Source organism: Natator depressus, chromosome 9 (assembly GCF_965152275.1).
Source record: "Natator depressus isolate rNatDep1 chromosome 9, rNatDep2.hap1, whole genome shotgun sequence".
Lineage (NCBI taxonomy): Eukaryota > Metazoa > Chordata > Testudines > Cheloniidae > Natator > Natator depressus.
In genome coordinates this window covers 32,163,970-32,191,138 of record NC_134242.1, presented here as the reverse complement: position 1 = coordinate 32,191,138, position 27,169 = coordinate 32,163,970, and the positions used below count along the sequence as shown (strand labels likewise).

At 42.3% G+C, this 27,169-nt stretch overlaps 1 protein-coding gene and 1 long non-coding RNA gene across 5 annotated transcripts in view; one reads left to right on the top strand and one right to left on the bottom strand.

Annotated features, from left to right (window-relative positions):
- The window catches only part of TFDP2 (transcription factor Dp-2), a 152,086-nt gene that overhangs the window by 23,651 nt on the left and 101,266 nt on the right, over window positions 1–27,169 (bottom strand). For all 3 annotated transcript variants that reach the window (XM_074963841.1, XM_074963842.1, XM_074963843.1), the window contains 5 exons: window positions 23,165–23,286; window positions 17,505–17,552; window positions 8,057–8,219; window positions 6,470–6,616; window positions 92–160 (listed from right to left, as the gene is read on the bottom strand). In XM_074963841.1, coding sequence (XP_074819942.1) covers window positions 92–160; window positions 6,470–6,616; window positions 8,057–8,219; window positions 17,505–17,552; window positions 23,165–23,286 — 549 coding nt within the window. The remainder of the gene's footprint in view (window positions 1–91; window positions 161–6,469; window positions 6,617–8,056; window positions 8,220–17,504; window positions 17,553–23,164; window positions 23,287–27,169) is intronic.
- Window positions 1–27,169, top strand: part of LOC141993968 (uncharacterized) — a 125,313-nt gene that overhangs the window by 47,431 nt on the left and 50,713 nt on the right. For both annotated transcript variants that reach the window (XR_012640981.1, XR_012640980.1), the window contains exons 2-4: window positions 12,208–12,303; window positions 13,403–13,550; window positions 14,653–14,797. This is a non-coding gene — a long non-coding RNA (uncharacterized LOC141993968). The remainder of the gene's footprint in view (window positions 1–12,207; window positions 12,304–13,402; window positions 13,551–14,652; window positions 14,798–27,169) is intronic.

Here is a 27,169-nt window from a genome sequence, read left to right as displayed (position 1 = left end):
AATCTAAAAACATTTATAAAGTGGAGAAAAAAAATACTCTGAACCTTAACAGTTTTTTGTTAGTAACTGTATAAACAAAAATTAAATTTACCTGCAATAGTAGTTCTTGCAGCTGGGCTCTCTTCTGCTTTATTCGTTCTAACCGTCTCTGTTTCTCTATCTTTAGAACATAAATTTAGACACACTATGAAACAATTTTGTAAATATATAAAGTGCCTGGTCTTGTTCTCTGTCTAAAACAAAATAGATTTTTGCAATAAAGGAAGTGAAATTCTGATACACTTACAGAAATTCACACTATATTTGTTTGAGGGAGGTGGTTACAGGGCATGGTACATAAGCTGAAAATCCTTCCCAGCTCCATCCTGCTGCCCTGTAGCTTTCTCCTTTCTCATGTGGACTAATCACATAGTGGGGCATCTCCAAGAACCAGGATTTACACAACTTAATTGTGGACTGCAACCTCAATCTCTGCTTTTATATCACTTTCCCTTCATTAAAAGACCAATACTATCCCACCTAAGTTGTAGCATTTCCCCTCCCTTATTTTTCCCTGTTGGATATATGTCAGAGGAACCTTCTCCAGCACTGGATAGGAAATACTTCATCCCACAAGAATGGAGCCATCACAGTACCACAATAAAACATTTGCTTTCTTATTCCCACTCATTTGTGATTAAAAGCATCCCATCAACAGTTCTCTCAGTCCCTGTTTACTCAGGACTGAAAGACAAATATCAGGACTGGGCTCAGGACCATCTAGGTTGGCATTTTAGTGTATCATCACTAGGCCAAGAGTGACCACCCTTTTTGACTACTAACCTGAAACGTGGATAGACTAGCAAGAATTCAGTAACCAGTCACAAGAAGATGTTAAGGGAAAGCAGCTACCATGCTACCAGTTTCTTCCAGCAGCCATGGTGACACAAATGGAAATAAACAAAACCATTTTCAACAGTATCCAGGACAATGGTACTTCAGGACCTACCCATGCTGCCAGAACACCAGAAACTATACTTTAAATTGAGGAGAGTCCTGAGGAAATCCAAAGAGGTGGACAGTCTAATGAAGCTACAGTGCTGGTCTCTATGTGTATTTTTAATGCTCCAGGTCAGGGGGTCTCAAACACGCGGCCCATGGGGTTCTCCTCTGCAGCCCACCAAGCTCCCCGCATCGTCGTCCCCCGTCCCCTCCCCAGCACACTGCGTCCCCAGCCTACCTCCAGACCAGGGGTGGGCAAACTACGGCCCCGGGCCGGATCCAGCCCCTCAGGGCTTTGGATCCGGCCCGTGGATTTGCCAACCCTGTGGTCCTGAGGGCCCCACTTCCCTGCGACCACGGGGAGAGGGGGAACAGAGAACTCCGTGAGCTGTTTTTGCCTGTGGTTACCTCCCCTGAAGCTCCCGTTGGCTGGGAACGGGGAAGCACAGCCAATGGGAGCTTCGGGGGAGGTACCCACAGGCAAGAACAGCTCACGGAGTTCTCTGCTCCCCCTCCCCCCGGGGCCGCAGAGACAGGGCTTAGCTTTGCTTGACCTATAAGACTATCAAAGTCAATAAATTTTAAGAGGTCTAATAATTTATCCTCTCTCTACATACTGATTTTTTCTGCGTTTTCTCTTTAAGGTAACCTTTACACAGAACTACATTTTTGTTTATGTATTTAAAATAACTTCAAAATACACTTTTTTTTTTTCTTGAATGGAGGGCATTTACAAGTTGGTAAGCCTATTGATTTAAGCACAAGTGAAAACACAGCTTTATTTCTTTTCTGTTAAATGACACTGAAAGCAACATTTGAAGGAAATGCCTGGTTTTCACTGTGCTCAGAGGCTTGTGTAACTAAAGTAATAAATAGAAAAAGGACATAAGGTTAATTTGAGTTCTCACACTGTAGACAACAAAATGTCAGAACAATAACATCGAAGTTTATCATTTCATAGCAATATGATTCACAGCAAAGAATTCACTTAATCATTCACACAAACTGAGTTTAAAAGATTTGAATTAAGACCAAAGACTTAAAAAATATTCACAACAGACTATTATGGTAAAATGTACTTTAAAATGAGCAGGTGTAGCCTTATTCCCTGGGTTCATCATACCTGTCAGCCTACTGTTTGACACAATGATAAAAGCAGTAAAAGTTTTTCTTTTTCTTTTCTCCCATTGCCCATTTCAATGTCCTAAGAGGTATTATGTGACTAGAATTGGACAAAATAACTTGTTTTTCACTAGGTGTACAAAGCCAGATATTTTATTCAAGTAATTGCAAAAATTCACAAATGTGATAGAGACTGAGATGTTGTATTTTCTGCTAGTCAGTACATTTTGGTGTGAACATTGTCACATTTGTCTTGTACAAGATACATGACTATTGTCCACAGGGCCAGTGACAGTTTCACAGAGAAAGTTTGGCATCTTTGCAACAAAATGACAGTTTTCTCCCTGTTGAAAATGCCTGACAAAAGATTCAACAGGAAGTTTTAAAAATATTTCTTACTTTTCCTGATGAGCAAATATTATTCAGCATCCCTGAATGATATTCCATTTAAAGAGGTTTTCTATCATCCATATGAATATCTAGATCAACTTACTCCCCAGTAAATTCTTTTTCTAAACCAGGGGTCTCAAACACCCAACCCACGAACCTCCCCAATGTGGCCCGCAGGACTCCAGCAGTTTTGGGGCCAGGTCTCTCCCTTGGCCCCACCTGCCGCCCCCGGGCGCTCCCCCACCAGGGGCTCCGGCAGCGGAGCAGAGCTGAACAGCGTCTGCCTGCTCGCTTCAGTGGCTACCGGCCCATCCCTGCGGCCCCGGGGCAGGGCTGTGCCTCTGCCTCCACATGCTGCCCCCACCCCGAGCGCCCCTGTGGCCAATGGGAAGCTGCGGGGGCAGTGCCTGGGGGCAGCAGTGCACGGAGGCCCCCCAGCCCTGCCTTGGAGCCCCAGGTAAGTGCTGCACCCCCGACCCCCACCCCCTCTCCACATACTCCCTCCCACCCCCAAACTCCCTCCCAGGGCCTGCACCCCCTCCCCGCACCCCCTCCCCACACCCCCCAAACTCCCTCCCAGAGCCTTAGACAGGTGGGGGGTGCAAGGGCCCTAAGGTAAATTGAGTTTGAGACCCCTGTTCTAAACAAATCATCATCATTGTGGTAAATACCAAAGGGACTTGGCCTCGTTTGCAAATCAAGCGCCACCTGGCTTGAGTTCTGGCAAATTGCTTGAATTGTTTTAGCTGTATGTTCAGTTTATGGCTACTGGCAATCTTATTGGGCCACCAAAGTTTATGGCACCCACATGAGCACCCGCTGTGTAGCGGCATTCCGTGATACATAGACTTTGGAATTTCTTGGTCTTGCCTTGTAATAATATGTCCATACCAAGAAAGCTGCTGAAACTGAATCAGTGGTGGAGATGGTTGCTGGGTTTGGGTTTGAATATTTTAATTTTTGATCTTGTCCATCCACTTGATATAGAACAGCTGCCAGAGATGACAAGCATAAAAAATGTCAATTCAGAGTTCTTCAGCCCCTATGTTTCACTTCTGTACAACAGGGATAAGCATTAGATCTGCAGCTTCGTAGCATGACTCAAGTCATGATGTCCCCAGAGGCCACAGAAGGGCCGAAAACATGGTAGCAGATGCTGCTGTTTATTTAAGCATCCACATCTTTTGATCATCCTTCATCATGGTCTATGATGCTGCCCAAATATTTGACAGCTGATATCTTATCTGGACAGGTTTATACTGTGTTGGCTGTAATCTGGTACTGGAGGCTGCTTGGTGGTAATGGTCAGGCACTAGTTTTATCTGGATTAATAACCAGACCAGTGCACACTAGCTTCTTACTCGACCAGACTGGCCATGAGCTGCAGTGATTCACCAAACTGAGCCAACAAGAGAATGTCACCAGCGTATTTGAGATCTCAAAACAGAATAATGTTCAGCTCAACACCACCGATAGCTGCCTTCTCAAGCTTTATTCATCAACCAATCAATGCCAACATTGAACAATGATGATGACAGAACTCAGCTTTGCCGAACTCCCGTGGAGATAGGAAACCATGCTGCGTACCTGCCATTGACTTGAACACAGCTCCTGTTCCATTATAGAGTTCTTCTACCAATGACCAGTCTTCCCAGAGATGTTTAGTTTCCTTATCAGGTCCCATGAACTTGCCCAAAGCACTGAGTGAATGGCCCAATGGAAGTCAATGCAAAAGTGCTGTGCACAGTTTATCATATTCAGCCATTTTCTTAAAAGGCTGTCTAAAGTTAAATATCTGGTCAACAATGGAATGACCAGATCTAAACCCACACTCAGTATCCCAGCCTATGCCATGAAGTGCATCATTGATTTGAGATATTAACATAGAAGCAAAGACTTTCCCTGAGACCAACAGCTTAATACTTCTTTAGTTGCTACATTCAGCTTCATTGCCCTTTTTGAACAAAGCAGAATAACACCATTCTTCCATTCATCAGGTATGATAGTAGAGTTCCAGATGACCTGGAAGAGCCTGTACAGTGATGTTACAAACCCCTGGTGCGTTCTCAGACTTCAACTTATGGACTGTGATTTGAATCTCTTCTTGGATGAAGGACGGTAGCTCTACTGGAACTTCCTGCTCATCTTCAAATGGAAGAGGGACAGCAGGCAGCAGACAATTGAGGAGCATTGTGAAATGATCTTCCCACTGATATAACTGATCCTTCAGACTCTGGCTGATGCTGTCATCCCAATTCTTTACTAGGCAAGCTGATGCCACCTTCCCCTGCAAACATTGCAAAGTTGAATAGAAGATGTGGAAATTGTGCCTGGTGGCAGTGTGTTCTAAATTACCTGCCTGAATCTACTTCCAGGATTCTGTATCTTTCTTACACAATGACTTGATGAAGTTCCGATGTGAAACCCATCCAGCCTTTCTTTTTACTCTTGACGAACGTGTCTTTGAAGTCTCAAATTGTAGCCTCAATTTTTTTCTTAGCAGTTTTTCTTAGCACCAACTTTTCCAGTTGCAGCGAGCGTCTCCTCACTGATCCATGGAAGACATCAGAGCACTGCTTTCAAACAATGCCATTTTTCTGGGGTCAGCAACCAAAGCATTGACACAAATTGCCCATATTACACTTATGACTGATTCAGACTGCTATTAACCTAGAGCCTAATGCCCTGTGTGATGGGTGTATCTGGCCTTTGCAGCTCCCTACAGGAGGCCTCATAGTCCTACTACACTCCATGTCAGGAAGCAATGATGTAGGAGGAATGGAGCAGTGACGCTGAGTCCTCTAGGCCTGCCTAGAAAGTCCTGTCTGGAGCAGCCATCTTGGAGACTAGAGAGACCTGGCCCTCCAAGAGCTAGAAGGACTAGCAACAGTTATCTGAGCCCAGCAGGCTCAGATAAAAGGAGCTGTAGTGCCCTAGCAGGGTGGCCTCTGGCTGGGCCCAGAGGAGCAGGGATGGGTATTCCTCTCTGCCCAAAGGAGCCTGTGGATTATCCAGGGTTTATCTCTGCCACATTTGCATATCTGGGTTTGCAGGGAGAGAGGGACTTGAGAACATTGTCCTTGAGCTAAGGGTTAACATAAGATGGGCCAGGTGGGAGGAAGCACAAGGAAGTAGCAGCAAAAATTTGAGTACTACAGTGATTGCTATTCACGGGGGTGCCTGCCTGGAACCCAGAGTAATGGGTGGGCCCTGGTTCCCTCACTGGCAAAGTCATGTAAACTCTGAGAAAGGGAGGACAAGCGTAACCTAAGACCAAAGAAGGGGAGAAGGCTTGTTTGAAAGCCCAAGTGAAGGGCTGAATTTAAAGGTCCAAGAGCCAGAGCTGAAGACCCTGGTGAGTGCAGATACACTGCTTATTTGTTGGACTCTTTGCTATCCCGGAAAGGGTTAATTGTTGACTGTGTGACAGAAGACTGGCAGAGGCAGACAGATGTCCTGTAGGGGGTGCCAGGAACAGGAAAAGGCTTGCAATACTGCACCTGCTGCTTGGAGACACTCAAGGGGTGAATAACCTTTTACACCCTGCATGACTTGATTGATATTTATTTTTGTCAGGAAAACAGGATTTTTGGATTGGTATAAAGTATATTGTAGGTATATTTAGAATATACACAGAAACATTTCACTGAGGATTTAAATCAGGACTGGCTCTAGGCACCAGCAAAGCAAGCACGTGCTTGGGGAGACATAATTCCAGGGGCGGCATTTTTTTTTTTGCTTGGGCAGTTGTGCTCTCGGAGCTTGGGGCGGCAAACTTTTTGCTTGGGACAGCAAAAAACCTAGAGCTGGCCCTGATTTAAATATCAAATGTTGCTTTTATTTACCTAATAAGCAGCAATCAGATTTTTTTTAAAGTTCATATTTTAAAACATTTATTATGCACTCTTTCCAAAGTGACACCATTACCACAGGACATCATCTGCAACCGAAGGGATTTCCCCTTCCCTCCACTTACCTCTAGGTTTTGACATTCTTGAGCTGAGTTTGTAGGAAGGCCAATCCATTTGATTTCCTTTTTCTCTTTTGAAATGATGTTCATTGCCATCAGCACATTGAGGGCATCATAAACTCTCCGCCTAATATTCTTCTGATCATAAGCCTGCTAAAAAAAAAAAAAAAAAAAGCACTGCAGTATTAATTAGGTCAAGACTACTGCAAAAGCTAAAAGTTAAGATGACGCTTGAAATTTCCCTTTATAGGTTTGCAAGTAATAAGGATGACAATATATGAATAAAAGTAAATGGCAATTGAAGTCAATATGGCACTAAAACATGTGCTTTAATTTATGCTATTGCTTTGAATAAAACACTAAGATGTTTGCATGAAAGCTGGGAGATCACTCAGAAACAGTGAGGTAAAACTTAATACAATAGAATATACACCGTCTGCTTCTTGATGTTGCATATTAAAAAAATACTGTTAGGCTTAATCTTGTCCCCCTTACATGCTTGAGCCAATATCATAGAATACATCATTTTAAAAAAATCATTTAAAACAAAAATCACTTAAAACAGAAGCAGATTGTTCTCAAAGCATCGTAAGTACATAAAGTAGAGTATTTCTGATACAAAAGGAGAATGTATCAGCATTGTAAAAGATTCCAAACTAGGAGCTGGATGAGTATCCTTACAATTACAGCTATACACATTTTTAAAACAAATAACTGCCTTTAAGAAATCTGTTGTAATGAAACCAATTTTTAAATATGTATCACAACGTGTTTATGGAGAAGAGTGTTTTTTACCATTTGGACTTTCAAACTGCTGAGTTAAGAGAATGCACAATATTTTTGTTTAGCTTAGGTTGCTTTTTTCTCTTCATACGTATAGGCTAAAATTAATATTTCAAACCCTCACAAAGGATCTCCTCTAGCCCTGCCAAACTAATTATTATTCTCTGTTAACCAGAAAATAAAATAATCCCAAATTATGTTTTTATCCTGGCTATTAATTTACTGCCTGAATTGCTTAAACTCCTATATATTAATAACAACCTCAATCAAAATATGATTATATCCTATACACCATTATTTCTACAGAAATTGATTTTTCTAATTGTGTTTCCGTCATGATAAAAATGATTAATCTGATGTAATAACTTGTGCAGTTTTGTGTACACATAATTAAGACTTGGTCAGCCTAGTTATTACAAATTGTGTATTTGAGACAGGTGTCCTCCATTTCAGCTGCATTTGAGACAGGTGTACTCCATCTCAGACTCTCAGTTACTTGGGGTGGAGTGTGAGTAGAATATTTTAAAAGCCAGTATTAAGGCAGCCTGTTGTCTGTGTATTTTGTTATATTTTAAAGGGTATTCAGTGGTATTAATTCTATATTTAAAATGGAACCTATTTTATATACTGCATGTTGATATTTTTGGGAATGTTCTAGGCCTAGATCTATAGCTCTGAGACACATTTGTTTGAAAGCGACAGTGGAACATGACAAATCAAGGCAGAAACAAGCGTAGAATTGTAAGAGAACTGTGACAGGATATGACAGTATAGCTGTAAAATAAAAAAATTGACATCACATCTACTTACCGAATCTGTAGCCAAGTGGCTATTAGAATTTGTGAATTCTGATACCAGTTCATCAGCTACTTCATTGTAGGACGTTGTTCCTTTACGCTGGACTTTTTCACATACTTTCATTGAAAAATGCCTCAGACCCTTTCCATTTTTATCTCCTTTTTTGCTTCTTTTACTATGGAAGGAAAATAAGTCGTTTTGAGATAATGACTTTTTGTAAGTTCTTCTGGTTAGGAAGCAAAATGTCAAGCTTGTTAACAGGCTTTGCACAGTGAGATGGCTGGTGACCGACATTAGGCATCACATTTTTATGAAGGTTACAATAGCCAGGAAAGACATTTTTATAATTTTGAACTGTGAAAAGATAAATGATGATGTAAAGAGGGATGTGATAACCTTCAAGGATTTCAGGTCCCTTACACTCAAAGTAGCGCTGAAATTAACAGGAATTCTGGGTATACAGGAAACACAGAATTAGGCCCAAATATGAACCAAATAACATATATTAAACCTCTTCAGACCTAATTCCACAGTTCTCATATGGACAATGAGCATCAAATAAGCCCACCAAAAGTTGTGAAAATGGTCATTTTGTGTGTGTGTGTTGAGAGCATAGGGCCACTGTCTAGGCCCAGCCCCACTTTTACCATTGAGAAGCCCTTTTCTTCTACAGCCTTTTTTATATTAACATGGGATAGTGTTTCGTTCTCCAAAGGCAATGTCTAACACTACTAATAAACACTTGACAGTGAGAAAGTATTAGTTAAAAAGAGTATAGATTTCTGACACAGTACATAGATTTTCCATTTTAAATCTTCACAATAAGTTTCACATTTGACTGAGCTGACTAAATCAGAGATAACCCATCTTCAGCAGTTGCTAGGTGCCTGACTAAAGCATTCAGCTATCAACAAAAATTAGTTACAAATTCCTTGCCAGAGTAGCTAAACAAGTAAATGGATGCAGGCAGTAAAATGTCACCAAGAATAAGCAAGTTATGGGCCCAATCTAGCATCCAAATAAGTTAATAGAAGATTTATCATTTCCTTCAATGAATGTTGGTTTAGGCCTTATGTGCAGTATACAAGATCAATCTGATTGGCCCACAGAATGTGATTTCAAAAGACGTGGATCTATTAAGAAACAGTTTTAATATGAATTTTTGCAAAAGGTCAACACAATCTCCCCCCCCCGCAACCCCAAGAACATCAAAATTACTAGAATAGTAGGAGTGGCAATCGGAGAAGGAAACTTGCTCTATTGCAAAATAATTTGTCTACAGATTCCTTCTAAATTAACATCAGTAAAAGATTAGTCATTAGCAAGAAGATTTTACTGGCAGACCTAGCTTTTACTGGGTCTAACTGTAATGGAAACTCCATGCCTTGTATTTATTGAAAGCATTATCTCGGTAAAGAATTAATTAAAGTTTCCAAGTGGTACAATAGTTTTTTTCTTTTATTCAAACATGCAGGGTATCTGAGGAAGGGGAAACTTCCTATACAGAACTAAATGGAAACCAATCTTAAAAACAATTAAATTTTTAGAGCTCTTCAGACCTGTGATATAATGCAATTGTTGGGTCTGATCCTGCACTCCTGCAAAATTCCCATATTATGAATTTCTTAAATGGGAAAAAGATTGTTGTTGTTTAACAGGGTAAATAGCATTTTTGTTTTATATTATGGGCCAGTTTCTAGCTGCTCTCTTGTTTGTGATGGATTGCACCAATAGCAATTTTTCCTCCCATGCATATCCTTGCAGGGTGCAGACAGATTCATGGTGATTACATCCCCTGAGAGCAAGGTGTGAAGGGGGTCGGGATTATACCAAAGAAGAATGGCTGAGCATAGAGAATGGCTGAGCATCATGCATCCGATGAAGTGAGCTGTAGCTCACGAAAGCTTATGCTCAAATAAATTGGTTAGTCTCTAAGGTGCCACAAGTACTCCTTTTCTTTTTGAGCGTAGAGGGCAATTTATACTTTATCAGGAAACACAGGGCCAGTACAGGGGCAAGCATATGCTCACTTTTTTAAAGGGTGGAATAGTTGCAACTCTTGTGCATGCTCCCCAAGAAACCTGATAACCTTCTGCTGGCCAGGGGCTGCAAAAACCAACGTATCACTGCATTTGCAGCAACAAAACAAAAAGCAGCAGCAGCAGGTTCTTGATAAAAGTAAAAAGTAGGTCATAGAAATAAAGCACTTCATTCTGGAACTAAAGTGTTAACTTTCTAGAGAAGCGACTTGTTAAAAGACTTCCATCTAGATCCCAGTGACTACTATATAATGTTAATATTTTGATATATCAGGACACTTAGTTGCAAAAAGATTTATTTGTAATTCTTCTTTGTCTCCAAACGAGTTTCACAACATTTTGTGTAAGAAATAGCATGAACAAAAGAGAGCATTACTTGGCGCTCACTCATCAAGTCCTAATGTGCCTAGAAGCCAGTAAGGAGATAAACTTATGTTTTATTGTGCTTAAAAACTGACATAATTAATCATTATACCTTAAAACAAAAAGGCTCAGCAATCAGTATTTCACAATAAAGCACATATTCAGTTTAATCAGAGATCTGTCAGTGCTTTGATGCCAGTGAGTTTAACTCTGATTACTGCCAGCATGGATTCAATACTGGGGAACTATTGGCTATTGATGTCCATCCAGGGTTCATGTATCTGCTGCATGTGAGATTCTAATGCCCCAGAGAATTCTATTTGAATAATAACATATAAATTAAGCTGTTTCTATTCCCTTCCCTCTCCCAACAAAAGATCAAGATTTTATGTTATGGTAATGAACCCAGTGTAAACAAGATCAGATGCATTTATCATCCATAAACTATGTATTTCAAGATATATGTTCAATGGACAATTTTTTCCACTGTTAAAAGGATGCTTTCAATTTAAACATTTTGCAAACAAACACTTCTTGATCTGTATTAACTTTTTAGATTATTAGAAGCAAAAATTTAAAAAAATCCAATTTATTTGTCGCTCGTTATCTTCTTAGTTTACTTTTTGCATTTCTTATAGATTGGACAATGATAATCTCTATGAGGCCTGTTTCACTTCCAGGTTTTAGTGGCATAATGTCTGGGATTCAAACATTGCAGGGGAGTGTTTATTTGGAGAGTGTTTTTTTTTTTTTTAAAGAAGTGTTTTCACTGGATTTTTTTAAATTGTGGAAACATTTTCTATTGGCTTTATAGAAGTGTGTTTTATATAAAATTGAAAGTAGGGGGAATCAACGGCTTGCCCAAGCAGTTTGGGAAGAATACCACACTAGAATCTCACAAATCGCCACAATATATGAGAAACTAGCAATGGCTCCACAAAATTTGCAGCTACTAAGAAGTATAATGTCAGAATAAACCCTAAGGAGAACCATGTGGAATTATAGGAGGGTACCAATCAACAGTTGTCTAAAATAGTAAAATAGAACAGGGGTGGGCAAACTACATCCCGCAGGCCACATCCGGCCTGTCAGACCTTTTAGTCTGGCCCTCAGCTCCTGCCAGGGAGTGGGGTAGGGGGTTTGCCCTGCTCCGGCGCTCCAGCCGGGGAATGGGGTTGGGGACTTACCCTGCTACATGCGGCTCCCAGGAAGCAGCCGGCATGACCCCCCTCCGGCTCCTATGTAGTATACGGAAGCATGGCCAGGCAGCTCTGCGTGCTGCCCAGTCCACAGGTACCACCCCCCGCAGCTCTCATTGGCCATGGTTCCCGCCTGGCTGCACCTCGGAGCCGGAGCGGGGGGACATGCTTCCAGGAGCTGCTTGTGGTAAGCACTGCCCGGAGCCTGCACCCCTGAGCCCCCCTCCCCCCCACACCACAGCCCTGATCCCCCTCCTGCCCTCCGAACCCCTTGATCCCAGCCCAGAGCCCCCTCTTGTATCCCCAGCCCCACCCCAGAACCCGCACCCCCAGCCAGAGCCTTCACCACCCCCCTCCCCTCCCGTGCCCCAACCCCCTGCCCCAGCCTTGATCCCACTCTCTGAACCCCTCAGTCACAGCCCAGAGCATCCTCCTGCACCTCAAACCCCTCATCCCCAGCGCCACCCCAGAGCCCGCACCTCCAGTCGGAGCCCTCATGCTCTGCCTCAGTGTTATATAACATTGTTTGGGTGAACTACCATCAGTTCCTCCTCTATCACAGAGCTCGCTGATAAGAACTCCAAAGCAGAGGGAGGAGGACAAATAGTGGAGCATGCACAGGGACATACATCTTGAAGAACCACAGATACTGCACAAGGTGAGTAACCCTTTCTTCTTCTTCTTTGAGTAGTGTACCTATGGTGAGTCTACAGCAGTATGCCTAATGGAAGTGTGGGGCTTCGGAGTCAAATCTAATATTGAAGATATTACAGTAGAGCCAAATATGGCATCAGATGCTGACTCGTGACTGTATAATGTTAAGCAAATATATGAGCAGATGTCCAAGTCACTGCTCTGCATATTTCTATGATCAGAATGTTCTTAAGGAAGGCTATCGAAGTGGACAGATATCTTGTGGAATGAGTTCGAACTCCAGAAGGAGGTTGAAGGTCATGAGAGTGATGGCAATAGGTAATGCAGTCCAATATCCATCTAGAGAGTCTTTGTTTAGAGACTGGGGATCCCTTAGATCTGTCTGCAATGGAAAAGAATAGTCTGGGAGATTTTTTGAGAGGTTTCGTCCTATCCAAATAGAAGGCTAATGATCTCCTGACATCAAATGTGTGTAATGTTGCCTCCCTTTTGTCCTGGTGTGGTTTGTGAAAGAAGGCTGGGAAGTGAATATGCTGAATTATGTGGAAGTCTTTTTGGTAGGAATTTAGGGTGTGGTCTTAATGCAACCTTGTCTTTGAAAATGGGGGGGTGGGGGCATGCCATTAGTGCACCTATCTCTCCCACTGTCTGAGCAGACATGATGGCCACTAGGAACGGTTTTCCTAGCGAGATGTAGAAGAGAGCAAGTGGCTATAGGTTCAAAGGGAGACCTTGTAAAGCACTTGAGGACAATGGTGAGATCCCATGCTGGTGTAGGACATCTGATTTGTGGGAAGAGGTTACCCATACCCTTGAGATACCTTTTTGTTGTAGGATAAACAAACAGAGAATAACCATCTATCTTATGATGGAAGGCGGTGAGGGCTGTGAGATGTACCTTTATGTAGTTTATAGATAATACTGACTTTTTTAGTTCTAGGTCCTAGAATCTAGGATGTAGGCTAGCACAAGTGGTAGTGGAGAGGATGTAGAGGTAACGTGTCTTGAGTCACACCAGAGTTGGAATTTCTTCCACTTTTGAATGAATGTGTGATGAGTAGTTAGTTTTCTGCTATGTAACATCATCTCCTTTACATCCTCAGAGAAGTTCATTTCTAAACTTTGGAACACTGAGGAGCCATTGAGGTGGAGAACCTGAAGATTGGGGTGGAAGATCAGTCCCGCATCCTGAGAGAGGAAGTGAGAAATGGGCTGGAGAGTGTTTGGCAGGCAAATTGCCATTTGAGTAAGGTATGGAAACATGTCTGTTTTGGCCATGTTGGAACTATAAGAATAACCCTGTCCCTTTCTTTTCTTATTTCGGGCAGGACCTTTTGCTTCTACTGCATCTAGGTAGGCCCCTATGAATTCCAGATGTTGTACTGGGGTTAAAGTGGATTTTTGGACATTTAGTTGTAGTCCCAGCTGTAGGAATAGATTCATAGTCTTTTGTGTGACTTTCTCAGTGTTGTCAAAGGAACGTACTTTGAGCAGCCAATCATCTAGATATGGGAATATCATAATTCCTAGTTTGTGAAGGTATGCTGCTACGACAGAAAGGACCTTCTGCACCCAGAGTGTTCTCGATGACAGACTGAACGAGAGCACTTTGTATTGAAAATAGTCTTGATCCAGAGAGACTCCTAGAAACTTCCTGTGTGATGACTGGATTGTGATATGAAAGTAAGCCTCTTGTAGGTCGAGGGCAGGGAACTACTCCCCTTAGTCCAGAGATGGGACTACTGCTGCCAGAGTAACCATCTTGAAGTGTTGTATCTTTACGAATCTCTTGAGTGACCTTAGATCCAGAACGGGTCTCCAACTGCTTTTCTTTTTAGGTATCAGGAAGTATTTGGAATAAAAACCCTTCCCTCAGTGTTGACTGGGAACTGGTTCTATAGCACCTAGGTTCAGAAGATAGTTTGTTTCCTGACATAAAAGGTGCTCATGAAAAGGATCCCTGAAGAGGGATGAGGAGGGAGGGTGGGTAAAGTAGATTGAATATCTCGTGGGGATGATCTCCAATATCTGCGTCTCTGTGATTATACGTTCCCAGTTTTGATGAAAAAAGAGTAAGGTGGTCACCAAAGAGGTGGAGATGTTTGGGTTGTTGCAGCAAATAAAAGCGTGTGTGGGGTAAACTCGGGGCCTCGATCAATACATCAAAATTGGTTTTTAGATGTAGATGGTTGTGATGCTGAAGATTGTGGGTAGTGATCTTCACTTTTATCGCCATCATCTTTTCCGTTGGGGTTCATAATGTTTCTGGGGAGGAGGAAACTGAGCCAGCTGGGATCTCTGTGCCTGCCAACTGTGACGTAGTCATCTCCTTTTTTTTTTTTTTTTTTTGTAGATGTGTAAATTCCCCAGGAACGGAACGTGGCTCTGGAGTCTTTTAATGTTTGGTGGGATTCTTCTGTTCTGTCTCCAAATAACTTGGATCCTTCAAAGGGAAAGTCTTCCACAGTGGATTGTACCTCCTTTGGAAAGCCGGAAAGGTGAAACCATTAAGCTTTCTGCGTGACAACTGCAGTTGAGCTGGAGTGAGCAGCTATACCAGCAATGTCCAGAGAGGCCTGCAACTATGTCCTTGCAAGGAGCTGACCCTCAGCAATGATTGCCTAAAACTGTTCTCTTTGATCAGTTGGGAGATATTCAATGAAGCCGTTTAACTTAGAGTAGTTGACATGATTGTATTTTGCCATAAGGGCTTGGTAATTAGCAATCCTAAATTGTGGGGTCACTGATTAACATGATTTCCTTCCAAATAAATCCAGTCATTTCCAGTCCTTGTTGTCAGGTGCCGATTTAGCGTGCTGCTGTCTGCCATGTTCATGTACAGCATCGACAAGGGTATTCAGGGATGGGCAAAAAAATAAAAAGTCCATGTCAGTAGAGGGAACATAATATTTTTTGTCTGCTCTTTTGTATGTGGGACATATTTTGGCTGGTGTCTGCCATATAGTTTTCACTGGGTTGAACAAGGCCTCATTGACAGAGAGCGCAATGCGACCTGATGAAGAAGTATGTAGGATGTCCAGCCGCTTATGTTGTGACTTCTTCGGGCTAAATTTGTACTGAGTTCGCTACTGTCTTAATGAGATCTTGTAACTATTTGAAGTCATCTGGCAGGGTTGGTGGGGAAGGCATGACATCTTCATCAGGAGAGGACGAAGAGATGTTGGTCACAGGAGTAACCTCATCTACTCTCACTTCCTGTTCCTCAAAGATCTCCTCTTGAGGATCAGGAGGTCTGGATAGAGAAGCTGAAGGAGACTGTCTTCCTCTATCCCTTTGGGTGACACTAGATACCCTTGAGAATTGGAGTTTATAGGCTGCCTGTGGGTCTCAGTAGGGCCAGTGAGGTGGTGCTAAGTGCATGGGTGGGGACACCCAAGGGTGTCCGTACCAACTGGGTGAGCTGTGCCTCCCACGGCAGTAAACTGGGGTTGTAGCAATTTCTGGGTGGCTGGCTTCTTGGTATTGTAATGGGGAGCCTTCCACAGTCACTGAATAAAAATCATCATCATCTTCTTCATCATCGCTTGACAGAGGTGAAGCGGTCATGGATGCTGGGGGAGACTGCCTCAGTACTGCACATAAGTCAGGGGACTGAGATATGGCTAGTATTGAGATCATGTCAGTGCTGAGTAGAGGTGAGTCAGGCATCTCTGAGATTAGTAAGTCTTCAGAGAAATGAAATTCCTGCAGTACTGGAGTAGCGATGAGGTAAGCTGAGCAGCAGAAGCTGATGTAGACGGAGCCGATGGTACCAAGAGTCTTCTGCACTCCAGTGAATATCCGGTATGTGTTGTTCTGGTCCTCTGTGGAGCTGAAGTACTTGGTACAGAGGCCCGAGAGGACTCCGTGGTGCCGCTTTGGAGGAGCTATATTGCTCTATACCACTCCTTTCCCCAATGGTACCGATCTTCCCGAGTCTGTGCCCTTAGAGTCTTTAGACTTATTGGTGGTATGGTACCTGAGGATCCTGCAGCCTCGTGGGTATCCAATCATAGGTCGATTGGTACTGAAGTGGTTGATCTGGTCTGGGATCTCTCTGTCTTTTCTCAGGGGACTTTAGCCCACTTCTTTGAGAGGAATCCAAAGATTTCCTCTTTGAAGTCACCAGAGAGCGTTGAGCCGAGGACACTGATAGAATTGACTTAGTCAAAGACCACTGTACAGGAGAGGTCCCAGGGCTGGGGTCAGAGGTTGGTCTGAGTGAACTTTCCATCATGAGGCATCTCAATTTTAGTTCACAGTTCTTCCTAGCCCTTCATTTTAGTTTCAAACAAAAAGTGCACTTTTGAGGCACGTGTGACTCTCCGAGGCAGCGAATGCAGCAGGAATGTTCATCACTGACTGGAATGGCTTCTCGACGGGAGAGAGAATATTTAAACATGGGGAAGATGGGCTATCTTTTCCAGGGTTCACTTCCCGAGAGAGAAGAGACAAAGAAGAACTAACTAAGGACAGGGAGTTAGATATTCTAATAACAAAATAAAGAGGAGAAGAAAAAAAAAGAAAAGAAGGGGAGTATTAACACTAATGAAAACTCTAGGAACTACACTATTAACTGCAAAACAAAAGTAAGATATAGATAATGAACTCTGAAATCGGACTCTGATAAGGCTCTGTCTGAGGTGAAAGGGGTTTCAGAAGGAACTCAGGGTGGCTCGCCTGCACTGAGGCAGAGCACAAGATGGGAAGAGTGCATGTGTGGGCCGAACGGAGACTGCTACCTAAAATCTCTGATCTGAGGTGCAAGGACATGAATACAGCTAGAGTGGGGCACCCATATGGACAATACTTGAAGAAGAAAAATAATTTAATACCTGTTTCAGAGTAGCAGCCGTGTTAGTCTGTATTCGCAAAAAGCAAAGGAGTACTTGTGGCACCTTAGAGACTAACAAATTTATTTGAGCATAAGCTTTCGTGAGCTACACCTCACTTCATGTGTTTGTTACATAGAAAACCAGAACCATTCCACTTCTGGGAAAGAGTTTCATTTATTTTTAACGGTTCTCTTTTTTGTCTCTATGATTACTGCAGACATACTATTATAACTAAAGTAGTTTAGCTAAGGAATAAGAGTAATGGAAAACCACTGTAAGTGGGAACTTGTCATCTCTCCCTCTCAAGTTGGAACTGAAAGCAAATCTGGTTACAAATATAGAGACAGAACACACATTCAGCAATACTCACCTTTCTGAAAAATCTGATTCTATAAATTCCTGAGCCCGTTTTCTGTCCCTAGGGAGAAGGAAACATTTTTTTTTTTTAAATTTAACATCTTTCTTTTATGCAGGGCCAAGAAAATATATACATTTTGTATATAGGAATATCAACAGCCTTGTACTTGAGCATTTAAAAAATCATTCATTTTTAAGTACAGTTAAATGTACTATGCAAACTATAATGAGAGAAAAAATAATGCAAATATCACCTGACAGAATTTAAGTGAGAAATGGTTAAAATTTTGGACCCAGCATGGTACAGAGAACAGAATATCATAGGGGGAGTGAGGAAACATACGTTCTATTCCCAGGTTTGTCACTGATTTGCTGCGTGACCTCAGGCAAGTCACTTGGCCTGGCATTATTCAATGTGCCTAAGGGAGCTGGACAACCAAATCCCATTGAAATTCAATGGATTTGAGTTGCTAAGTCCCTTAGGCTCCTTTGAAAATCCCAGTCTTAAATTCTGTGCCTTGGTTTTTCCCATCTTAAGGAGATGATAAAGGTTACCTTTATAAAGTACTTTGAGATCTACAGATGAAAAGATGAAAAAATTAAGTATTAAGATTTCATGATGGATAATGTATTCACATATCATCCAACTTATATCTTTGTTATATAACAAGGTCCTACAATTTAAGAAAGAATAGATACTTACCCTATACTAACTGTATGTATACTCAATCAGTGTGTATTCTACTATAGGTGCGCATGCATGCACAAATGGATTTATTTAACACTAGAATCTAGTGGGGTTGTGCATGCACCAGGTGCCTTCTTGTGATTGAGGATAAAGGGTGGGGTTGTTGTGACCCTTACTCAGTTCCTTCGCAATTTGAACGCTGTGGTAGCAGAGGACTCTGAAAGTAGGGATGAGGGTGGTTTGTGGGACCCACATGGACCACATTAACTTGAAGAACCATAGTTACTGCAGGCTAAGTAACCCTTCTCCCTTCTTTGAGTACGTGTCTAGTGTGGATCCCACACTCTAAATGACTGGCAAGCGGTACCCCTGCTGGATGGTGGTATGTGTAGCAGCTGCATCAGTCAGAGATTGAAGCACTGCTTCCCCCAAATTTGGCATCTGCTCTGGCAGCTAAATCCAATGCATAATGCTGGTCAGGATTGAGCGGATTACTCCATGTTGCTACCTTGCAGATCTTGAAAACTGGAACATTCCTGAAGCAGGCAGAGGATGCTGCTTGAGCCTTGGTGGAATGAGTTTTGATGTTCAGTGGGAAAGGTACACCAGCCAGCTGGTAACACAATGAGATACCCAGATATCCTTTGTGATGATATGGCCTGGACTTTGGAGTGGCCACAACAGCCAGAAATACACAGAGAAACAACCTGAACTATTTGGTTCTGTCAACATAGTAAGGCAGGCTCTGGAAACGTTCAATGTGTGTAACTTCCTCTCCAGGTAACAATGGGGTTTTGGGAATATATCCCAAAGACTGGAAGATTGCTTGATTCAGATGTAATTTTAAGACTAGCTGGGTGATGTATTTATGGATAAAGTGATGCTAAAAACTTTACCATATAAAGCATCGGGGAGGGAGGGTCAGTCACAAGCACCCTGGAGCTTGCACACTCTCTTGGCTGAAGTGATTGCAACTAGAAAGACAGTCTGCAGAATGAGATGACAACCAGCATTCTAAAAAGGGACTTAAAAGGAGACCCCATGAGTCTTGAGAGGATAGTACTAAGGTTGCAGACAGGTTCTCTGACCAGGTCCTGAGACACTTTGACATTATCAAGTGAGAGATAACTGAATAAGACTGTACAGGTGGATAGCAAATAGAAATTGCTGCGAAGTGGATTTAATAGAGCTGAATTAAAGGCTGGAGTGTTGTAAATGTACCAACTAGTTGAGGCTCTGTAGTACTGAAGCCTAGTATGGTCCAGGCCCAGTCGGACTGCTCAAATTAAGAAATTTTTCCATTTTGACAAAAACGTCCTTCTGCTGGACATCTTCCTGATCTGTATCAGGATCTTTTGGACTTTTCTAGAGCAGTCCCTGTCTTTATCCAGCCAATATCCAAGCCTGTCAGGTGCAGTGACTTAAGATCAGAATGGAGTATCTGACTGTGCTTTTGTGAAAGCAGGTCCTGGAATTCTGGGAGCTGAATCAGAAGCTGAATGGACTGCTGCAGAAGGTTTGCCAGCCAAAACTGCCTTGGTCAGTATGAAGTCAGTATGAAGCGAATGATTACAGCTGTCTCTTGATTTTGGAAATCACTTTGGGAATCAGTGGAACTGGTGGAAAGGGGGGGCTGAATACCACTACAGAAGACACGCATCAGCCAAGGAGCCTCGGTTCCTGCCCCCTCTGGAATGCTTGATGTTATCCTTGGTGGCAAACAGTTTTATCATGAGAACCCCCCCATTTATGATTAATCTCCACAGGGACCGCTTTTGATTGGACAGAGATTGTCTGCTCAGGAAGGCTGCCAGGTCATAGTTAACTTCCATAAGTGAAGAGCCATCAGGGTTATCCTGTGTTGGTGGCACCCTGTCCAGGGCTTGATGGACTCCAGACAGAGAGGAGACAAGCGTGTGCCTCCTTGCTTGTTGATGAAGTGCATTACAGATGTGTTGTCTGTCTGGATCTTCACTGTAGAATTCTGAAAAACAGATAGGAAGGCCAGGCAGGCTAGCCTGAAGTGCCGAGCTCCAGGACACTGATGTGGAACCCCGTGTTCTGAGTGATAGCTATTGCAACAGGAATTTGTCTTCAAAAAGGTATACTTTCACTGATCTAGGAGTCAAGGCTCCTATGAACTTTATCATATGTGATGAGTTAAGAGAGAATTTTGTGTAGTAGGCACCTTAGTTCAGAGAACAGGGATAGCACGTATTCTAAGCTTGCCATCATCTCCTTTTAGGAACTGCCCTTAGTCAGCCAATCATTGAGGTAAGGGTAAATGGGAATGCACTTTCTTCTGAGATGGGTCACTGCTACTTCTAGGCACTTTGTAAAAACTCTTGGTGCCACAGAAAGCCTGAAAGGCTGTACCTTACACTGGTAATGATTGGTTCTCACTGTGAATCATATGTACTTCATGTACACCAGATGGATAGCTGTGGGTCTCTCATTCCCTGTGCTGTTCCTGGTCTGGTTGAGGACTCAGATGCTGTATCCTTCAAGGAGTGATGTTTTGTGTCATCCCTCTGAGACCTCCCTTCACATTTGATGCTGTCTTTGGATTCCATCTGTCTCTATAAGTGAGTGCTGTCTTTATGTAAAGGCATGGTTGCCAGTTTTGATGCCTGTGTCAGAGAGACCAGTGCAGGTGCCAGAGCAGTTAATGAGGAGACTGTCATTATTGAGGCCTTCAGTTGAAGACTTCACTGATGTTGAAGTAATCAGTGTTGAAGTCACTGGTGCCAGTTATCGTGGTGCTCTCTTTATCTTCTCTCCAGTGCTTGATCCTGAGTTATGATTTGGGCTCAAGGGAGCTCTGGCCAATGCTGGCTCATTTGGCCTTGCTCTAATAGTGATCTTCATTTCTGGGTCCAAAGTTACTGTCATCGATTGCTCTAGCAGATATAGCTTGAGCTGGGTGTCCCTGGAGGAAAAGGACTTGCACACAGAGCACCTGTCTGGGATACAGCATTCCCCTAGGCAAAAGAGGCATTGTGTCCATCCTTGGTGATCAGTCACTCACAGGAGGGCAGGGTTTAAACACTTAAAATTTGGAGTTTGCCACAAGGTGTGGTGGTTAGCATGAAGTGCCTCATCCTGGAGTACAGGAGGATCCCCGGTAACTTTTCTTCTCTCTCTCTCTCTGTCAAGATAAATATTTCTTTACAAATTTGATGACATAAATGGTTTTAAAGTCTCTAAGAAGCGTAGTGTGTTGGCCAGGTGGAAGGTTCCTTCTCACTGCCATGGGTGGTAAGAGGGAATTGAGAGAGGGTCAGAGCCACTCTACCTTTAATCCCTTGTGTAGGAGCATGAGGAGGCACAGGGTGCACGTGTAGTCCTGAAAGACTCCGTTATTCAAAAAAATCTGATCTCGCATGCATGAGGCACGTGTACACCTAGTGTAAGATTCAGACATAGAACTTCATAATCTTGATCAGAACATCAACAGATTAGGAGTAATCATTTAGACCAAGAGACTTTTGCAAATCACAGAAGTCTGGCTGTCCTTCAGTGCTAGATGTAGAAAAGAAAAGAGTCTCCTATATCAACCAGTATGACAGAAATCTGAATGTCCAGTGATATTTACCAAGCACTCTAAATACCCTGCTACCATATAATCCAAATATCACAATAGCATACACACTAATAGAAAAAGACAAAAAACATAAGAGGGCCAACCTATTGACTTACCCTTAGTTCAACAATGGCCATAAATTGGATTTACTCCCCAAAAATTCAGAACCAGTTGCTCTTTCAGAAGATTAAAAAAACCTGGCTAACTGGTCATGCAGTTTACTTGTCAACTGTTCAGGTTGTCATTTCTGCCACAGAGCAAAAAGTGCTTAACAGGCCTTGTGGCTAAAACATAGGACAAATAGTCAGGATAGAAAATTCTATTCCCATTTCTGCCACAGACTTACTGGGTACCCTTTGACAAGTCACTTAAACTCTCCATGCCTCCATTTCCCCATCTTTAAAACTGGGAAGATATTACTGACATACACATCACTGGTTAGAAAACTGAGGATTACTTAATTAGTGTCTGAAAATTGATCTGAGAATCCTGGATGGAAGTGCAAAATATTACTGAGAGAGTAATAATATTAATAGTTGATGTAGCATCGTCCAGCCACTTACACACACTGTGCCTTTTCTGTCTATCTAATTTTTTATAAGGTCAACCATCACCATGGTATCTCAGCACTTACAGCATTCAAAAGATATATAAGCCTATTTTAAACGAGTAGTAGTATTTGCAGGGAAGGATATGTTGATGTTGGACTACTGGGTATACTTGTCCTAAAAGTCTTACTTGTAAATTAAAAGTGATCTTCAAAAACATTGTACTAAATCTGTCCATGATATCTTAAGGTGCAGGAATGCCGAAATCAAAAAATAAAGGGGTCCTGAAAGATTTTAAAGGTCAAAACCCAAAGCACCTTGCTCTTCAGTCAAAGATCTCTGTGAGAACAGTAGATTGCAACACTGTAAATCACTAATATGAAAATATAGTCATCAACAACATTTAGAGTTTATCACTAGTTTTATGGCCTGTTTTAAAAAAATACCTGTTAAGGTATGTTTGACACACCCGTCTACTGTTGGCAAACACCAATAGTCCTCTACAGTAAGGATACCATAAATTTGTATGGATCTATGAAGAGTAAGGACTTGTTTTAATTCCGCAAATACATTCAGTCCTTTGCATTACTACAGGAAAATAAGTTTCACCACAAACCCATATACAAATTAGGTAGTGAAATGAACCCGGACTGAAATCACTGGTACATGTAGTTACACGCTTACATATTACAGACATTAAAAGTACAAAATATGCTTAACAGCACACACCCTTTGAACTGTGTAGGAACTAGGATATTTGAGCCAAGATACACATGCAAGAGTATACAGAAGAAAAATCAAAACAGGTTTGCCTCACTGCCCAGCACTTCTCTTTAAACAAAACAAATCCTTACTCTGGAATCCAGGCAGTGGCTTCTGTTATGTGCGTCTGAGTGACCATTGCTGGTGCTGGGGTGTATGGACTCCCAATCAGAACACTCCCTGAATTGGTCAATCTTTGTGGTGTGCTTATGATCTATGAAAATTAGAAACAAAATTATGTTCTATAAAACAATTTAAAAGTAAATGGACATAAATCAAAACTAATCATGGTCTTAAGCAACAGTAAAACAATTTTAGCATTATATAAACTGTAGTCACATGCACTTAACACTGAAGAGGCATCTCTTAAAAATATGGCCTCAAACTATCCTGCAACATATTATATTCCAGGCCTTAATGTCAGATCCAATTCCACTGTCATTTGGCAATTTCTTTCAATCTAATGAGAGAGATTTTCTTAAGTAAAGAGTATGAAACTGAACTTTTGCTTACAATGCATGTGTCAGAGGTGAAAGGCGCTCGCTCTCACACACACACACACACACACACACACACACACACACACACACACACACACACACACACACACACACACACACACACACACACACACACACACACACACACACACAGCTGTCTCTTGATTTTGGGGATCAGTGGAACTGGTGGAAAGGGGGACTGGATACCACTGCAGAAGGCAGGCATCAGCCAAGGAGTCTAGGCTCTTGCCCCTTCTGGAACGCTTGATGTTGTTCGTGGTGGCAAACAGTTTGATCATAAATCTCCAAAATCAAGAAAATTCTGCAGAACTGTAGATGAATTATATAATCATATACATAAAATTATGAAATCTATACCTTAAAATTCTGTTTAAAATGTTGTCTACATTAAAAGAGACCTGTTGCAGCTGAATCAGTGGGTGCAGCTAATCAGTTCTGAACACAGTTTAACTCGGGGATCTCAAACTCAAATCACCACGAGGGCCACATGAGGACTTGCACATTGGCCAGAGGGCCACATCACTGACACCTTTTCATACAAAGATACAAAAGCCCTCCCTCTTCTGCCCCCAGCCCTGCCCCCACTCCACCCCTTCCATGAGGCCCCGTCCCCTCCCTGCCCCTAGTCCAACCCCTTCCCCAAATCCCCACCCCGCCTCTTCCCCTGAGCGCGCCACGTCCCCGCTCCTCCCCCTCCCTCCTGGAAAGTTCTAAGCGCTGCCAAACAGCTGTTTGGTGGCGGGAAGCGCTGGGAGGTAGGCAGAGGAGCGGGGAACGCGGCATGCTCGGGGGCTGCGGAGGTGGGGGGTGCAGGGAGCTATGGTGGGCAGCAGAAAATAACTCAGTGGGCAGCATGCGGGCCTCGTGTTTGAGACCCCTGGTTTAACTCCAAGTGTAGACAAGGACAAACCAAGTTGCCTAAAATAGTAACTTAATTTCTTATTAATCAATCAATCAGTTTACCTGTACTTTTCCTGGGGCCTGTAGTGACCCATGTGAGTCAAAACTGCATACCTTAGATTTTGATGGGACTAAATTTCAGTCATTCGGCTAATCTGGTTGGCTCTTATTCAGGCAATAAAAAAAGGACTACACAAACAACTGTTAGGTTAGTTGGGTTATGTATTCATGAGGCTTTCAAGTTGTAATGGGTCCACCACAGTAGGGATAGGTATATCCTTCTTGGAACAATCAGAATCCTACGTGTACTGTTGACGCTGGGCCTGAATTTTTTCAGTATCCGATATTGCAAATGCCTCATTCGTAGATGAGCATAGGGAGTTACATTCATCGCTGAAGCCATGAGACCCATTAACCACGCAAAAAACGAATGAATTTGTTCTGGAAATTGATGTAGAAGGTTTATGGCTGATTTTTTCTTTAAGCATCTGTCTCCACTGTTAAGTCCAAGATGGCTCCTGTAAAAGGAATCCATTGAGTGGGTATTAAAAATGATTTTTCCCAGTTTATTCTGAGCCCTAAGTTGTTGAAAAGCATACAGATCTGAGGCATGACTATAGAGAGGACTTTCTTTGATGGAACTTTGATAAACCAATCATCTAAATAAGGGGAGATGAAAATACCCTGTCTCTGGTAGGTGGACAACAACCACCACAGCATTTTTAAAAAAAACACTTAGGGCCATAGGTAGGCCTAAAGGGCAGAACTTGTATTGAAAATTATCTTTTCCTATGACGAAATGGAGATATTTGCAGTGAGACGGTCTTATGGATATGTGAAAATAAACATTCTTTAAATCAACAGCTGCAAACCCAGTCCTGTTGGGTAAGAGAAGGAATTACAGATTCTAGAGACAGCAAGTAGAAGTGGAACCTCTTTAGGGAAAAATTCAGTTTCCTCTGGTCCAATATTGGATGGAGATCCCCATCTTTTTTTTTTTTTTTTTTTTACATTAGAAAGTACTTTGAATAGAATTCTTCTGTTCATCCACAATACTATTAATAAACAGTGATAACTGATTCCATAGGTGATGCTAGTATCATGCCGTAACTTCCTGATATTTCATGATTCTCATTCCGAAGGTGGCAGATGAAAAATATTTTCTTCCTAATGCATCCTCTTTCTCTCCCTATCAGAAGAAGTTTAATACACTATACCTCCCTCAGAGCATTGAACTGTAGCCTCCAGCACCAGAGAAATCACAGGTGAATGCATATGAAACACAGGAAAACTTTACCAACTCCCCCCAAGAGGGTTATCAGCTTCCTCAGACATTGATTCAACTGATTTAGCAGGTTGAGAAAGTCCATCCAATAAAGGTGAAATAATTCTGCTTCTGGAGAATTAGCCCAAAATATCAAACACTGGGTGTAAAGTCTCCTCCACAGCTCTTTATAGCATGCCCAGAATCTTAGGCATTATATCCTTTAGTTCAGAATAAGAACTACATCCTCTGAAGGGAATGAAAATGAAATCCTTACATTATCACCTGGGATATTTGACCCTCCAATTCTGGATCCGTCTCATGAATTCATTTGATTAACATAGTTCTTCCTCCTCTAACAGCATACCAGGAATGATCACTGATCCAGTGTCTTCAGCTCCAGAGGCTGGAAGTTCTCTCCCATGGCAAGTGGAGAAAGTTTCCTTGGATAAATTTGTCCTGGTGAGGCCAATACAGCTATCTCATCTATGGTGGAACCTGCATTCTGGACAGAATTCTATATTTGGATCCAGGTGATAAAAATTTTGTTGATAAGGATCTTCATCACACTGCCTTCTTACAAGCAGTCTTTCTTTGTGCTGCAGTATCTGTTCCTGATCAGAGTCATATTGCAGATTCAATATCAGTTCTAAACCTGCTGCTAGGAGTAATAGAGCTCCTGGCTGTAATATTGAGAAAGGTGAGAGTGCTTTGCTCAGAGAATCAGAAGGAGTCTTACATGGAGGAGAAACTGAAGAGCTTTCCTGATTTTGTCCCTATACGCTCGCCCTATTCCTATGTATACTTCCTTGGTGACATGCCCCTCCAGCCATTTCCTGTATATATCCCTTTTGGTTTTTAGATAGCTAAAAAGCTCCTTGTGCAGCCACATTGGCCTCCTGTCTCTCTTATCTTTCCTTTGCATCGGAATAGCTTGATATTGAGCCTCTAGTATTATACTTTTAAGAACTGCCAGCCCCCTTTGACCTTGATCTTTCCATGGGACCATGCCTATTATTTCTATGAGTCTGTTGAAATCCATCTTTCTGAAGTCCAATGTCCTTGTTTTGCTGTTCTCATGTCCTTCTTTCATAGAATATTGAATTCTATCAGATCATGATCACTTCCTCCCAAGTTTCAGACCACCTTCACAACTATTTCAGCCCTGTTGGTCAAAACCAGGTCCATAATGGACGACCCCCTTTACAAATACTTTACAAAGGTTTGTAAGAACCATTATTCCTTATTTACAGATAAGGAAACCGAGGCATAGAGAGATTAAGCAATTCATCTAAGGTCACTGTGGCAAAGTGACTCATCAGCTGGCATGCCACCTTGTGGCTAGGTAAGGTGTTGCAGGGTTTTCTTCTCTGCAGTCTTGCTGCACAGGTCTGCTAGTGATCCCCTTTTTC